Here is a 14,581-nt window from a genome sequence, read left to right as displayed (position 1 = left end):
ACAGGTTCTACACTGACAGCATAGACCTGCTTGGGATTCTCTCTCCACCGCTCCCCGCTCCCACCCACCCGCCTCCCTCCCTCCTCGCCCCCCTTCAAAATACATAAACATTAAAAAGAAAGAGTATTGGGCAATAATCTATAAAAGTGAAGTTAACACCCCAGATTTGAGGTATCGAAGACTAATTTAGACACACTGCCACTCACCCATTTTTAATACTTGGATGACTCATAGTAAGAGGAAGGTTGGGTCATTTGTGGAGTTTCAGAAGGATTTCCAAATCATGCCACAAATCCTTTGGGCCAACACAGCTAACACTTCTGGGATTCTGACTGGCATCAACAAAATCATTCTTTCAGAGTCAAATATTCCTTTATCCCAAAAAGGTGATCAAAAAGCTTTCAGAACCAATGTATTATTTTGTTTTTCTAGGGAAACTGAAAAACTGCCAGAGGCACCTAAAAGGAAGCTGCACTTGGTTCCAAAACAGAAGTGATATAATTGCAAGGTCAAGTTCACATAGACATGCAAACTATTTCCTTTGAGCAGGTGTGGAGGAGAGAAAGGAGTGACACTTTTTTTTAAAGAGCCCATGTCTTCCTAAACCCAGTGCCATGATTCACTCACTTCACAACTGAGCTGAGAATGACAACACCCAAAGTGTCCTTTTTAACCTCTTTGGCTGAAAGTCAGCTGAAAACTGCTGACACAGGGCAGGTTTTGATGCAAAGGAAGCAAAGATGTCTAAGTGCATGGGAACGTCTTAAATAACCATTTAGTCTTGCATGATTTTATTTTACTCAAGAGGAGAAAATGAGAAATAATGGATGTAAGAAATAAATCTTATTTACCAGCTCAGGTTTCTTAGCCTCAGCACTGCTGATATTTTGTGCCGGGTAATTCTGTTGTGGGGCTGTCCTATGCCCTGTCAGCAGCATCCCTGACCTCTACCTCCTAGAAGTCAATGGCACCTCCCTCAGTCATGGCAACCAAAATGGTCTCCAGACACTGCCAAGTGTCCCTTGGGGGTGAAAGTGTCCCCCGATGAGGATCACAGTACTAAACTAAGGGAGAATTCTAGTTGTTTATAGCAAAGACAGTTACCTGGAATTAAATCAGTTTCCCTGGAAAGAGGCTGATTTAACTGTCCCTTTGGTATCATTAGCATCACAGAACTGAAGAGAGGACAGCAAGGCTTTTCCTTTTCTGAACACGGGGTCAGAAAATCAACAGCAGGGAGTTCTTTACCCCATACACCACTTGTGCTCACTCAGTGGTCAGATTTCCAACTTCCTCAATACAAGAGACACAACAAGAGACCACAGTCCCTGATCATTCTGGAAAGTGATAGCTTTTATGTTTAGGAAGAGTCATGTTTTGAAGTTCTGGAGACTGTTGTGTCCTATACAAACATGTCCTCAATCAAAATTATGGCAGTGGCATACACAGGCAGACTTTGCATATAAAAAGGTTTGGAAGTCATGTCAACAGATCACACTCTCGTCCAGCTCCTCTCCTATTATACCTCTCCCAGATGGACTCTGGAAATCATCCAGGAGGTCCCCAAGTCCAGTGATTTTGGAAAACCTGGCTCAGGCTATAGCCAAGGATGTGGCCTCGCCCGAGATCCCTCAGAGGAAAGTGCCTGTAGTCAGCCCTGGCAGGCGTTTTCCCTTCCCGGGTAGTTGGTGCTGCCCACAGCTAAGAAGGCATAAGAAGACCACTGCGCTCCCCCAGGCAGAGAGCACTGCTCTAGCTTCACACACCATGTCCCAAAAGGCACAGGCAGAGTCACCTGGTACGGGAGCTCTCCATGCAATGCCTTGCTCCAGAAAGATATCCAGCCCTTGAAGGGCCCTCGCTTTCAGAAGCAAGTACAGGATGTGAAAGAAGCTGTAACATGTCACTTCCAACAAAGAGTGGAGGGGTTTTCTGTGCAGCCACTGTGCAAACGAGCAGATACAGCCTTTATTAGATACCCACATGCTGAACTGCCAAATCCTTGCATAGTCTTGTTCACTTCTAAGCAGATCCCATTAAGCCCTGGGCACTTGGCTTGATTACTCCCTGGATCAAAGTTAAATTAAATTACCCAACAAGCTTCTTTTCAGAGGCAGAGAGAGAGACACACACACACAGACTGACTCACCTTCCAGAAGCTATCCACTTTGCCATACACAAGGGACTGGTTCTGCCTTTTGATTTCGTTAATGTGGTGGATATCGCTGGAGTTTAGATGCTGCTCAACCACAAATCCCAGAAAGCTGTTGTCTGGGGTATGAGCTGATGTGGAAAGGAAAGGACAGGGCAGTTAGGATTTAATCAGCAAGAAGAAGCAACGATCACAAATTTGAGATAAACCACCTTGCACATAATTAGATGTTTTCATTTTACCCTGTTCTATTTCTTAACCTGGGAAGGGGGGGGGGCAGGGGATTACCTACTCCCACATATTCCTAGCAGAACCTTCACATAAGAATTCTCTCCAGGATGGATTAACCTGAACCAAATCCTGCCTTTTTCTCCCGCCACCCCCGCCTATAAAATACATCTGTCTGAAAAGCATTCTGCTGTGTGCTCTCCTCCTTCCTATTTCCTTAGCACAAGGCCCGCTATCTCCCGACAGAAACGTTGCCTTCCTGGCTTTACCAACAAATGGCCAGAGCAGGGTTGAATCAAGGGTTCTCATAGGGGTGAGGCCGCTGTTGGCAGCCCCATGCCATGTGATCTCATGCCAGCTGGGTAAAAAGGGAGCTGGGGGCCAAACCAATCAACGCCTCCCCTAAGAATTACTCACTAACGGGAGATGTCCTTATGGAACTACACTGAACAGATGGAGGGAATGAAGACAGAAAGAAAGGTGAAACTCACTGGGATGTAAGCCACCCTGAGAAGCCAACCACCACAAGGAGCAGTGTCTCGTCTACAAGACAGACTGTCTTGGAAGAGCAAGGCATCTTCCTCTGGATCACTTTTCACATGAGTTCTCAAACTTCTCTAGTTCAACACTTGATCCAGTGGGGAAGCAACCCCACACCTCCCTCCAACACTGGTCTCTTGTGCCTATCATTTTAAGAGGAATTTCACTGGAAGGCAAAAATCAGAAAACAATTCTCTGTAGTCGAAACAGAGACCCTCCTCTGCTACACATTCTGCCCAGAGAAATGTGTTTTTCAGTAAATGACCCTGCAGAGGCCCCATAACATTAAATAAAGCAACTGCTCTGCTTGATTCTGACCTGAATAGAGCGGCTATAAATACCCTAAATGGAGAGACACTTAATATTCAGACAAATCCACACAATGCGGGGTACGTATGGCTTTGATCACACTCCTTCCCCAGGGAGGTGGTAAGCACACGGAGCAGGTTGGCCCCCTTGTCTTACTCCGGTTTCCCCAGGCTGCAGGAGCTCTTTCTCAGGCAGGGGACCTGCACAGAAACCCTTTACAATGGGCAGGGGGAGGCTTGTGCAAAGACCTAGGAACCTAAAGCCCCAGGCCTCACTCTCCTCTGCCCCGCACACAGACGAATGAGGGAACGCCAGCGGAAAGCCGTGAACTGTGGACATGAATGAGCTGCGTAAATACTGTGTTATCACCATCTAGTCTCCCAGGCTTCTGCCTAATGGGGGTGACAGAATGAGGAGATAATAGGGTTGTGACTGGGGAGTTGTGTTCGGTCTGGCCAATCTGTTATTTCATTTCTGTATTCTTGAACAAGTGCCCAGAGGCGATGGCAACGGCTGCAGTTGGCTGGAAAGTAAATGAGTGAATAAATTCTACTGTCAATAAGGGGCAATGGTTGCCTTTTCTTTCTCTTTGAGGAGCTGCTGGTGAGGGGCTTTGAAGGAGGATGAGGGAGGGGAAGAGAGCGCAGCACATTCAAAAGGTCAGTAATGCAGCTTAAAATATCTCTTTGTGAAACTTCTAGCTGTCAAAATTCTGAAATAAGAACTGTCTAAACTTTGAGTCTGTGTTTTTTACCTTCAGAAAATGTATACGGTGACTAAACCTCCATGCTTTACGTAATCTTCTCTGAAATCAGTTATCCAGTCCCTATATGGGCACTTCATTAAAAGGGTGAATTTTGAATCTATCATCTGAAACAACTTAAAAGGTGAAAAAATATAACATACTAACGTAGAGTCAAAAATAAAATCATCAAAGCCCAAAAAAGAAAAGAATAACTCATACATGTATGTATTTTTGCGTCAAAAATTCCCATAGCTTCTGGCTTAAACAGTGAGGGTGAGAGAGCCAACAACCTATTTAAAAAACTTGTGAGAAACGGTGGGCTTTTTATGACTGCTTTACGACTGTCATTTGGTACTAAATCAATTTTGACATTGTATGAACAATTACAGAGACATGCTCTTCTCTGAGTTTTCACGCCAACACTTTATTTTGACTCCTCTCTCTGGTCTGGAGGTGTTAGCTGGGGATGGGCAGCCTGTAAGCGCTGGTAAGGACCGTGGAGAAGACTCAAGGCTGCACCTATCAATGGCACGGCCACATTTCACTGGCGCTGGTCAGACTTCCCATGAATCTTCCCAGGGAACGCTGAACCTGCCACAGGACGCCGGGCAAGGGGGCCAGGCGGGGTCATGCAGCTGCAACCTGCCCAGCCGGTGATTCAGAAGTAGCCACAGGCCCTGATGTGGCTCCCTTCCAAGGAGCTGGCCAGCAGCTGGGTACCTGCCTGGTGACATCGTCCCTGAGGGCCATGGTCTCAACACACATATTCCTAAAATCAGTTAATAATAAGTCAAAAGTCATCAAGAGAGACTGAAGCTCTCCAAAATGACCTTTCTGTGGAGATCCAACTTCATCCCAAGCTTTGTCTTTTGCTCTGCCTGAAGATGGGAATAGAGAATTTAGCTGTGGTGGGAGGGTTTCAAAGAGAAAGTATTTACATGTCAAGGTAAATTTTAAAAATTTCATCATAGGGGCACCGGGGTGGCTCAGTTGGTTGAGCATCCGACTTCAGCTCAGGTCATGATCTGGTTCGTGGGTTCGAGCCCCGCATTGGGCTCTGTGCTGTCATCTCAGAGCCTGGAGCCTGCTTCAGATTCTGTGTCTCCCTCTCTCTCCACCCCTCCCCTCCTCACACTCTATCTCTCTCACACACACAAATAAATAAATGTTAAAAAAACTTTTCGTCATAAGTGGGATACAGGAAATCCTGCATTTTTGGAAATTACTCATCCCAGGTGGTGAACAAATGTGACTTTGTTTTAAATGGCTAAGATTTGAGTACTGTCTATGTGTGGTGTCCTGTGCTAAGTGCTTTACAGTGACTGTTTCATTTCATCTTCATGACAATCTTTTAACTTGTTTGTACACATGAGAAAATGGGGGGAGATACTTCAACTACCCAAGTCTGCACGGGAGGAAATTACACATTGCGATTCAGAGCCACAACAGCTGGTCTCAGAACTCAAGCTCCTTAAAACATTTTAACATACAGCCTCGTGGTCCAAATATTTTATTTTCTGGGCTCTGTCTACAGTGGTAAACACGCTTCTGAGGAAAATAATGCTACAAGGTAGACCAAAGTACACACGAAAAGACCAAAGGGGAAAAAATGTGTCTAAGATTACCCCAGTTTCTTGAGTGACTTATGCTACATATTTGTGGGACCAAGCTGATTTTTTACATGTGACAAACAGAAGGGGATTTGCTAAACATTAACAGTGGCCTTAAAATAACTCAGAACAAGTATTTTCTTTTTTAAGAAAAGCATTATTTTAAGTACTTTGGAAGCACCTATTTACAAATGATTATAAATCAGCCTGATGGGCTTCCTAAGCAGATCACAGCGATGATTTTTTCTAAGAACTATGGGGAGGTTAGCTTGATAATTCATTCAACAACAACCATTTTAGAGCACTCTGTAAAAAACCGGTTAAATGCAAGGTGTTGAGAGACGACAACAACAAGGAGTCTCTGCCCTCACAGTTTGCCAACTACTTAATAAATGAGGCATTTATTCCTACCAAGCAATAATAAATAACATCCTAATTTCAAATTTAATTCAAGAATTTTATTTGGTCAGGGGCTCAGTCGGTTAAAGCACCCAACTCTTGATTTCAGCTCAAGTCATGATCTCCTGGTTTGTTAGTCTGAGCCCCACATTGGGCTTGGTGCTAAATCTGTTTGGGGAATCTGTTTGGGATTCTCTCTCTCTCTGCCCTTAGCCCACTTATGTGTGTGCGTGAGCACACTCTCTTGCAAATAAATAAGCTTAAAAAAAATTGCATTCAGTCAAATTGACCCTTCTTTCAGTGCCTACATCTCTGAAGTCTGTCTTTCCACCACTAAGTCCTAAGCACTTGCACTAAAATGTGCAAATATTCGTTTTAAAAGTTGCTGTGCTGGCCTTTAACCACAGCTGGTGCTTCCGCGTTGGGGACTCCCACACCAGCAGGTCGCCAAGGGCAGAAACTACAGACCCACCCTGGTCTCCTCCCTCAGCCCTTACCAAGTCCTGATGATGTTCACCTGCTCGAAAATCTCAACCCTCTTCTTCCTCTGCACCACTCTTAGTTCTGACCTTGATTCTTGTCAGGACTTCTGTAATAGGGAAGTTTTTTTTTTTTGTTTTGTTTTGTTTTGGCCTCATTGAAATGACTATTTAGGTTTTCCTGATTATAACAGAGACATAGCCTCTGTGTAAAATTTTCTACTGTAAACCATAGAAAAAGATGTAAGAAAAAAGATACCATCCATCACCTTACCACCTAAAAATAACTACCATTGGTGGATTTTTCCCCTATACTTATGACTTTTTTTATCCTAAAATCAAAACTGGATCTTACTATACCTACTCTTACTCACTTACAAATGCACCATAGGCATCTTTGTGGGTTAATACCCACAGCTCATCACTGATTGTTAAATTAGTATAGTATTTCAGGGCATGAACTCTTTCCATCAGCTGGGATGCCCCATGGTTCTGGTCTGCCAGATCGCTTTATAGAACCACACTTACCCCAAGTCATGCAATTCTATTTTATTTAGGTGGTTGGAGTGCCGCCAGTCCTGACCCCTTGGCTGTCTCCATGCCCCATGCCTCCAAGGATAGACACATAATACAGAAGACTCTATGTGACCATGGCTCATTTTGAAAGATAGGTGTGTGATCCAAGTCCCACGTATCACAGCTGCTCCAAGACAAGTCAGCTACTTCAATCACCAAGCAGACATGGTGGAAGTCTAGAGCTGCAGATGTTATCTGTGTGCCCATGTGAGAATGAAGCCAGCGAATCCAGAGAAAGGCAAAGCCAAGAGAGGGAGAAAATAAAGATATCCTCCAAGCCCAAATCCAGCTCAACCTAAAGCCGGTTTCAACAATTCCCAGGGACAAGAGCCAACGAACCCTTGTGACCAAGTTGACAAGACAGAAATCCAGACTAATACATCCTACAAGATGTTTAGGATCTACAAGATGTTAGGATCCTACAAGATGTTTCCAACTCGAAATCAACTAGTATTGTAGATGATCACACTCTTGTAGCTCTTTATTTCTTTTTAGAGAGAGAGAGAGAGCACACACAAGCAAGCAGGACAGAGGGGGCACAGCAGGAGAGAGGGAGAGAGGAATTTTAAGCAGGCTCTGCACTTAGCATGGAGCCCAATGCGGGGCTCGATCCCACAACCCCGGGACCATGACCTGAGCTGAAATCAAGAGTTGGACACTCAACTGACCGAGCCACTCAGGCGTCCCTCGCTCTTCTAACTTCTGCAGTGGATTTCTGAGTGGTCTCTGTACCGCCAGCCTTGCCTTTCCTCCTTCCCTGCTCCCTGTTCCAATACATCATCTGTGATAACACAGTATTCTTTGCAACAATCATGTAACTGTGGCAGTTTCTGGCTAAAAATCTTCACTGCCTTCCGGATGAAGCACGGGCCAGTCTACCTGTCATCCCAGCTTCATTTCAGGTCACCCTCTGATACTTCTGCTCTCTGATGACCTACTCGGGGTTTGCAATGCATGTTCTCCATCTTGTCTTGTGCTGGCACATGTCTGGTGTATCTTTCACCTCCTCCTCCCTTGAAGGCTCAGCTCCCTCCACCTCCTAGTTGAGGGATTCCCTAACTTCCTGACACTGAGGTAAGTAGCCCTCCTCTTAGTCCAGGAAGACTTACAGCCCCGTTCACATGTTAATATCTCCCATGACAGATTGCATGCTCTTTGAGGCTGAACCATGTCTTATGCCGACTCCCAGAGCATAGTAGGAATTGAGCAAATATCTTTAGCACACACGACTAAGTCAACGGGGAATGCTTAATTAACTGGTGTGACAGACTCTTGTAGGTTGATCTACATTAACAAGCATCAGAGGTCATGCCTAAACTATTCCCAGCACCAGGCTCTTTGCACAAAAGTTCCACAACTAAAGCCTGTTCTTCATGGAATTAACCATTTGCCAAGGCGGCTTATCACTCTATTCCAGAACCTAGTTCATGCCTACTGACAGGTGTTCAATAAATTTTTTTTAATTGATAAACTAACCTATCTTTGAATCTAGGTCACAAAGTTGAAGGTGGGAAGAAGGGAAACAAATGAGTGATGCCGAGTTGTAAAATTTTAACATCACAGGTTTCTAAGTACTATCAACTCATTCATCAGCAGCACATTTGTTGAGTACTCACTATGAGCCAGAAAACAACTTAGGCAGAATTGAGCATAGACCAGTGAATAAAACCATCATAAATGAAGCTCCCTTTACTGAGCTTACATTCATTTGGGGACACAAAGAGTAAAATAATGCAATGTTACAGATAAAAAAAGAAAAACAATTGGTTTGGTGACCAGTATTGAAGTCTAGTTAATGATATGCTGAACACCTATGGATTTTCTTTTACGCATCAAAAAAAAAAAAAATGCGGACTGATGAATAGAGAGAAGGGAGACATATGGATTGATAGGTCACAGAACAAGTAAAGAAAACTTAATTGTTGAGTCTAGGCTATGGGTTTCTTTTGTACACTTCTTTCACCCTTTTTGTATATTTGAAGACTTTGTTAACAAAGAGGGTAAGAAGAATACTGACTGCCATTCAGGATGTTGGTGCGGATTCTGATGATGTAACTGGCATCATAGAAAAAACTTTACTGAAAAATGCAGTCACATCACCCCAGAAGTTACCTGCTTTTAAAAAAACTACACAGCTAGTGATGTTATACTTCAAATTTTACCAAAACTGAATTTTTTCAAATGGTGGTGATGATGAGCTCAGAGAGAGAAAGAAAAAGAGAGAGAGAGAGAGAGAGAGAGAGAGAGAGAGAGAGAGGGAGAGAGGGAGGGAGGGAGAGAGAGGAGAGATCAGGATGCAAGCTAGGGAAACTATTATGTACAGCTGGGCCGAAATGATGGGCACCTGAACTGTTGACAAAGGCACAGGAGAGCAAATTTCTCAAGTGTCAAAAAGCAATTTAGGAGGGAATGGACTCCTCAGAAGAACATCGCTCCTGAAGGCTGAGACTCAGACAAAGGAACTGTAAGCCTGATGCTATCACTCACCAGTCTGCACAGAAATAAAAGGCAAGAGTCCTCCTGATCGAAGTCAAAGGCCAAAAGGCAGTTTGAATCACAAACAACTCCTTGGCTTGTCAGGCCCTAAAAATAAAATTGTATATGGAAGCAACTGATCTCAGCTGAAGCCAACAGGTTTATCATTTACAAGAAGGGAAAGTGGCTCATTTCTTTAAGTCCTGTTTTGTCAGGCAGAATTTTTTGGTCTACAAGCCACTATTTCAACCGGATCATGCAAATAAACGTGACCATGAGCCCCAAATTCTGGGAGAAATTCAGAGTTAGAATGTCAATGACAAGAAGAGTATGAAATGAACTCTGGAAATCCCAACAACATGAACAAATTCCATGGGAAGAAAAGAGAGCAACTCGAAGCCACTGGCCCTAAGAAACTTTTGTAAGTTGTTTTTTTTTTTTTTAACCTATTTTGGAGGGGGAGGTATCACTGGCATGCAATGTTACATTAGTTTCAGGTGTACAATGCAGTTTCAACAGAGAAGCTTCTGTAATTTTAAGTTTGTATAACACATCTCACTCTTCCTTACCTTGTTGCATGGACTAAAACAGAACAGGCAATATTGTTCAATTTAACTTAACTCAATTACTATTTTATAAATGCCTACCAGAAGCCAGGAATTCTTCAAGGTGTTGGGAGTTTCATCAATGAACCAAAGAGACAAAAGCTCTATTATATGTCTCAGATTCCAGGGCAGGGGGAAAAAGAAAAAAAAGTGAAGCATAAATGTTGCCTGGTAATACATGGAAAATAAAGCAGGGAAGGGGCACAGGAAATGGGGCGAAAAAGAAGTTGTATTTAAAAGAGGGGGACTCAGGGTTGGTCTTACTGCAGTGACATTTGAGTTAAAAACCTCAAGAAAGAGACATCGAAGTCTAAGGGAAGAATGTTCGGAAGATGGAATAGCTAATCCAACGGTCCAGGGGTAGAAGCGTGCCCCTAAGGCACAGGGTAGGGGGCTACAGAGCAGTGAGGAAGAAGACATGGAGTAAGAGACAAGGCCAGACAGGTACTGGTGCCTTGAGGCCACTGGGATGACTGGTCTTTCCCTACAGTAAGATGCCACGTCTTTGTGAGCATCTTGGTGTCATGATCTAACTTATGTTTTCATTAGTGCCATTCTGTAGTTGGGGAAAATGGAGTCTTTTTATTCTTCATTCAACAATCATTTATCACCAGTGATGTTTACCACTTCAGGTATGGAGGACTGAGCAGTGAGTACACTTATGGGGCTCACAAGGTAGGAATCGGGGCTGGAACACAGGTGCAAGAATCATAGAGCAGCAGTGCCTGGCTCAGGGAGAGAAGGTTTTCTGGAGGACAGGACGCTTCCCTGAAGGATAAGCAAGGGTATATGTGTTGGGGGTAAGGGCTAGGGGCTTCCAGACCCAGGAACACACACGCAATGTGCATGTCAGAGAAAACGTGACACCCTGGAAGATGCATAAAAGCCAAGAGGAGGTGAACAGCATGAGACAGACCAGATGGTGTAAACAAAGGAGAGGGGTGGAGGTGAAATGGGAAGGCTCTCAACTAATGCCTCCAGAATCCCAGCCTGCTCTTCACTTAACTCCATGACAGCTCCCTGTCTTTTCTGCCCCAAACTTCTACATGTATGGAGAAATGCTGAATACTCCCCACCCCTGACTGCAAGTGCACAATGTGAGCACCCAGAAGCCAAATTGGTATCTTCAGATTGTGAATGACAGCCGAAATGTTGCAGGCTCTCAAAACACTAATTCACTAATTAATTAAAAATAAACTAATACAAACGGATTTTGTGTAGGGAACAGAAAATGTTCTCTGATGGTGACATGAACGGTGAGGTTGTTCAGCGGATAGTTGGATGTTACTGAAATTTTCCAATGATGGGATGTCTGGGACAAACTTGCCTGAGACCGGGGGTGAGGAATCTGGTCATCACTGCTATTTCTACTTTCAGCTATCGTCTCCAGGGAAGGGGAGGAAGAAACACAACTCAGATAAAGACGTTTCACCACTGATGATGTTTTTACATAAGCCAGATGAAGCTGTGGAAGAGGGTGTCATGCAGGTAATGACAGCTATCCAAGTACGAGTAACTCCAGGTATAAGTCGTCAACTTCAGGGCTTTATTTTCTCTTGGAAATGGGATGGGAAAATGGCTTGCATTCATTTACTGAGGTACAATACACCTTGTCGGGAACTGAGAAAAATAAAAGACAGCCTTTAGGAGTTTAGAAAAAGCAGTATGTACCTTACAGCACAGACTGCCGACTGAAATAATGCCTAAATATAAGGTCAAGCCAGGTCCCTGTCAAGCCCAGAGAAAGCAGTTAATTTTCAACAAGAAACAACAAAAGTTTCCCCAAATAGGTACAAATTAGGAGCTAGTCACTTGATGGACTATAAAACAGCCTTGGAAATTGTGATTTTAAAAGCAGAACCTTGAAAAATATTTTGATCTCTTAAGTGAAGGAGGAAAAAAGGAGATACAGAATTTCATTGTGTATTTACAACTACGTAAAAATATACTCACGGAAAATAAAATAATGCTTATATTAGGGTATGGGGGGCCTTGTTCCATCAGGGGAGGCTTTTTCTGTTTTTGAAATTGGGTTACCTTTGTCTTCAATTTAACTGGGATGATAGGGGAAGTCTTTTAAATAGACTCTTCAAGGAAAAAAAAATACAGTTTTGCTCTCAGAGTGATTTGAAGGAAGCGAGAGTGGGGAGGCATCTAGGGGGGGCATCTTCAGACACCAGCGGGCTGTCAGGAGGACTGGGGCCAGCATCCAGGGAGGGGTACGGAGGTGGAGAGAGAAGGGCATAGGGAGGGCACTGTGGTCTCTGATCAGGGATAGTCCAAACCAAGTTGAGCTCTCAAGATCTCACTGTGGGGCAAGAGATGGCCTTAATGCCCAGCCCACAGGCCACCTGGAGCGTGGACAAGAGGTGAGTGCAAGCACGAGGGGCCCGCCGTGAGGGAGGAACCACCAGACTTTGCAGCTTCTTGGAAAAAATCATCACTCAGTACATGTAGCCGAAAGGACTCAGTGTTGTCTGACCACTCAGTTGGTCCGTGTAGAAGCCACTCAGGGAGGCGTCCAGAATGGTCTTTGATGACACGCACAAAAATGCCCTAATGCAAACCGGATACACAAAGAGAACAGTTTCCGTGAAATTCTGAGATCTGGGGCAAACAGTAAAGAAAAATCAGGTTTTTCAACTTGTAAAAACTCCACCAATTTAGGGAGGAGATGAGTTAGAGCAGAAATAGAAGCTGCTTTAAAGCAAGAAGTGTGCTCTGAATGTTTAAAAGCAAAAGCGCTCTGGTCAGGACAACCTCAGGTCACTGATCCTCCAGATGTGTCAGCAATGGTGCCTTTTCTTTTTTTATCCTCCTCTGGGTCCTTTCTGACCAGCTTCCCCAGCCTCCCCTCTGCACTCCACACGTGCCCGAACACTGCTAAATCTGGTCACACAACAGCCGGACTGGAAAGATAACAGACTTCTACAAGTGCAACACTATTTCTGCGGAGCCACACTTTCCATTTTGCAACTTACCAGCAGAGCACCATCTAGTGCACCTGTAATACATGTGCAGATTTATACCTCAACTACACAATGCCTATTATCAACCCACACAGTAAACGCTAGTGAATTTGTCACATTAAAAAAAATTAACAATACATAAATATAACTTGACACTTCCTCATGTTCAAAGCAACAGTCTTCCCCTTCAGACCACTAGAATAGCCACATTTATCCAGAAGGTGAGGGAATGGATTCTGTGGGGATGACTATGGTAGACCGGATCCACCCTTTTGACACATGGAAAGAATGGGACCCCCTCTTGAGGAGGCACTCGAGTTCTCTGTGGGCAGGCTTTGGGAGTCACTGTTTTGTGTCACTTCTCCAGCCCAGACACATCACAACATGATAAAGGTCTCAAACTGCTTAATTTCCTTCTTCATGTCCCTATTTCCTCCATTTAAGACAGTGTCATCCATGAGAAAGCTTGCCATCAACCTGTGATGTGATGGCTGAAGCAACCACAGACGACCCCTGCCTTGCTCAACTGTCTCTTCAGGACTACCAAAATGATTATATTTTTAAGTTTATTTAAAAAAATTTTTAATGTTTATTTTTGAGAGAGAGACAGACAGACAGACAGAGCATGAGTGGGGGAGGGGCAGAGAGAAAGGGAGACAGAATTTTAAGCAGGCTCCAGGCTCTGAGCTGTGAGCACCGAGTCCAACATGGGGCTCAAACTTGTGAACCATGAGATCATGACCTGAGCTAAAGTCGGACACTTAACCGACTAAGCCACCCAAACACCCTGCTAATTTTTTTTAAAGTTTATTTATTTTGAGAGAAATAGAGAGAGTGCAGGCAGGGGAAGGGCAGAAGGAGAGGCAGAGAGAGAATCCAAGCAGGCTCTGTGCTCTCAGTGCAGAGCTGGATACAGGGCTCAACCTGAGCTGAAATCAAGAGTCAGACACTTAACTGACTTGACTGAGCCACCCAGGTGCCCCCAAAATGCTGATTTTCTAATTCTTTATTCCTTTGGCATTTATTAGCTGTGATTTCTTCATGATTAACAATTTTCTTTCATCAGCTCTTTGATTATCTTCAAGTACAATTTGTCCTAGAAAGGCAGCATCAAAGTTGGATTCTTTCCCTTTATTTTACAGAGTACTGAAGTGGTGCCCTGGCAACTTTGAAAGGGGGACAGATTGATTTTGTGGGTTTTCTTGTTTGGAGGATCATCCTGGACTCATGGATTATCTGTCACCGGTTTGACTGGAGTCCTCTGTAGCTGTTCTTTGTGATTCTCAAACTACCCCATCTTTGACTCGGGCATCCTTCTGACTCCACCCCTGTTTCCTTGCTTTCTGGCATGTCGACATGTCCCATTATGAAAGTTTCCCGCGCTAGACCTGGGGCCAGCTATTTATCTGAGTACGAGGTTCCCTCAGAGTAGCGGGAAAGGTATGTAAGGGTTCCCAGTCTGAGCACCAAGGCTATTCCTTACTACCGGGTTGT

General features: G+C 44.1%; 1 protein-coding gene across 2 annotated transcripts in view; it reads right to left on the bottom strand.

Annotated features, from left to right (window-relative positions):
• The window catches only part of MGAT5 (alpha-1,6-mannosylglycoprotein 6-beta-N-acetylglucosaminyltransferase), a 341,991-nt gene that overhangs the window by 92,918 nt on the left and 234,492 nt on the right, over positions 1-14,581 (bottom strand). For both annotated transcript variants that reach the window (XM_043573265.1, XM_043573264.1), the window contains exon 12: positions 2,150-2,283. In XM_043573265.1, the coding sequence (XP_043429200.1) occupies positions 2,150-2,283 (134 nt within the window). The remainder of the gene's footprint in view (positions 1-2,149; positions 2,284-14,581) is intronic.

Source organism: Prionailurus bengalensis, chromosome C1 (genome assembly GCF_016509475.1).
Source record: "Prionailurus bengalensis isolate Pbe53 chromosome C1, Fcat_Pben_1.1_paternal_pri, whole genome shotgun sequence".
NCBI lineage: Eukaryota > Metazoa > Chordata > Mammalia > Carnivora > Felidae > Prionailurus > Prionailurus bengalensis.
The sequence above is the reverse complement of the archived record's forward strand: the minus strand, read 5'-3'. Positions and strand labels throughout refer to the sequence as shown.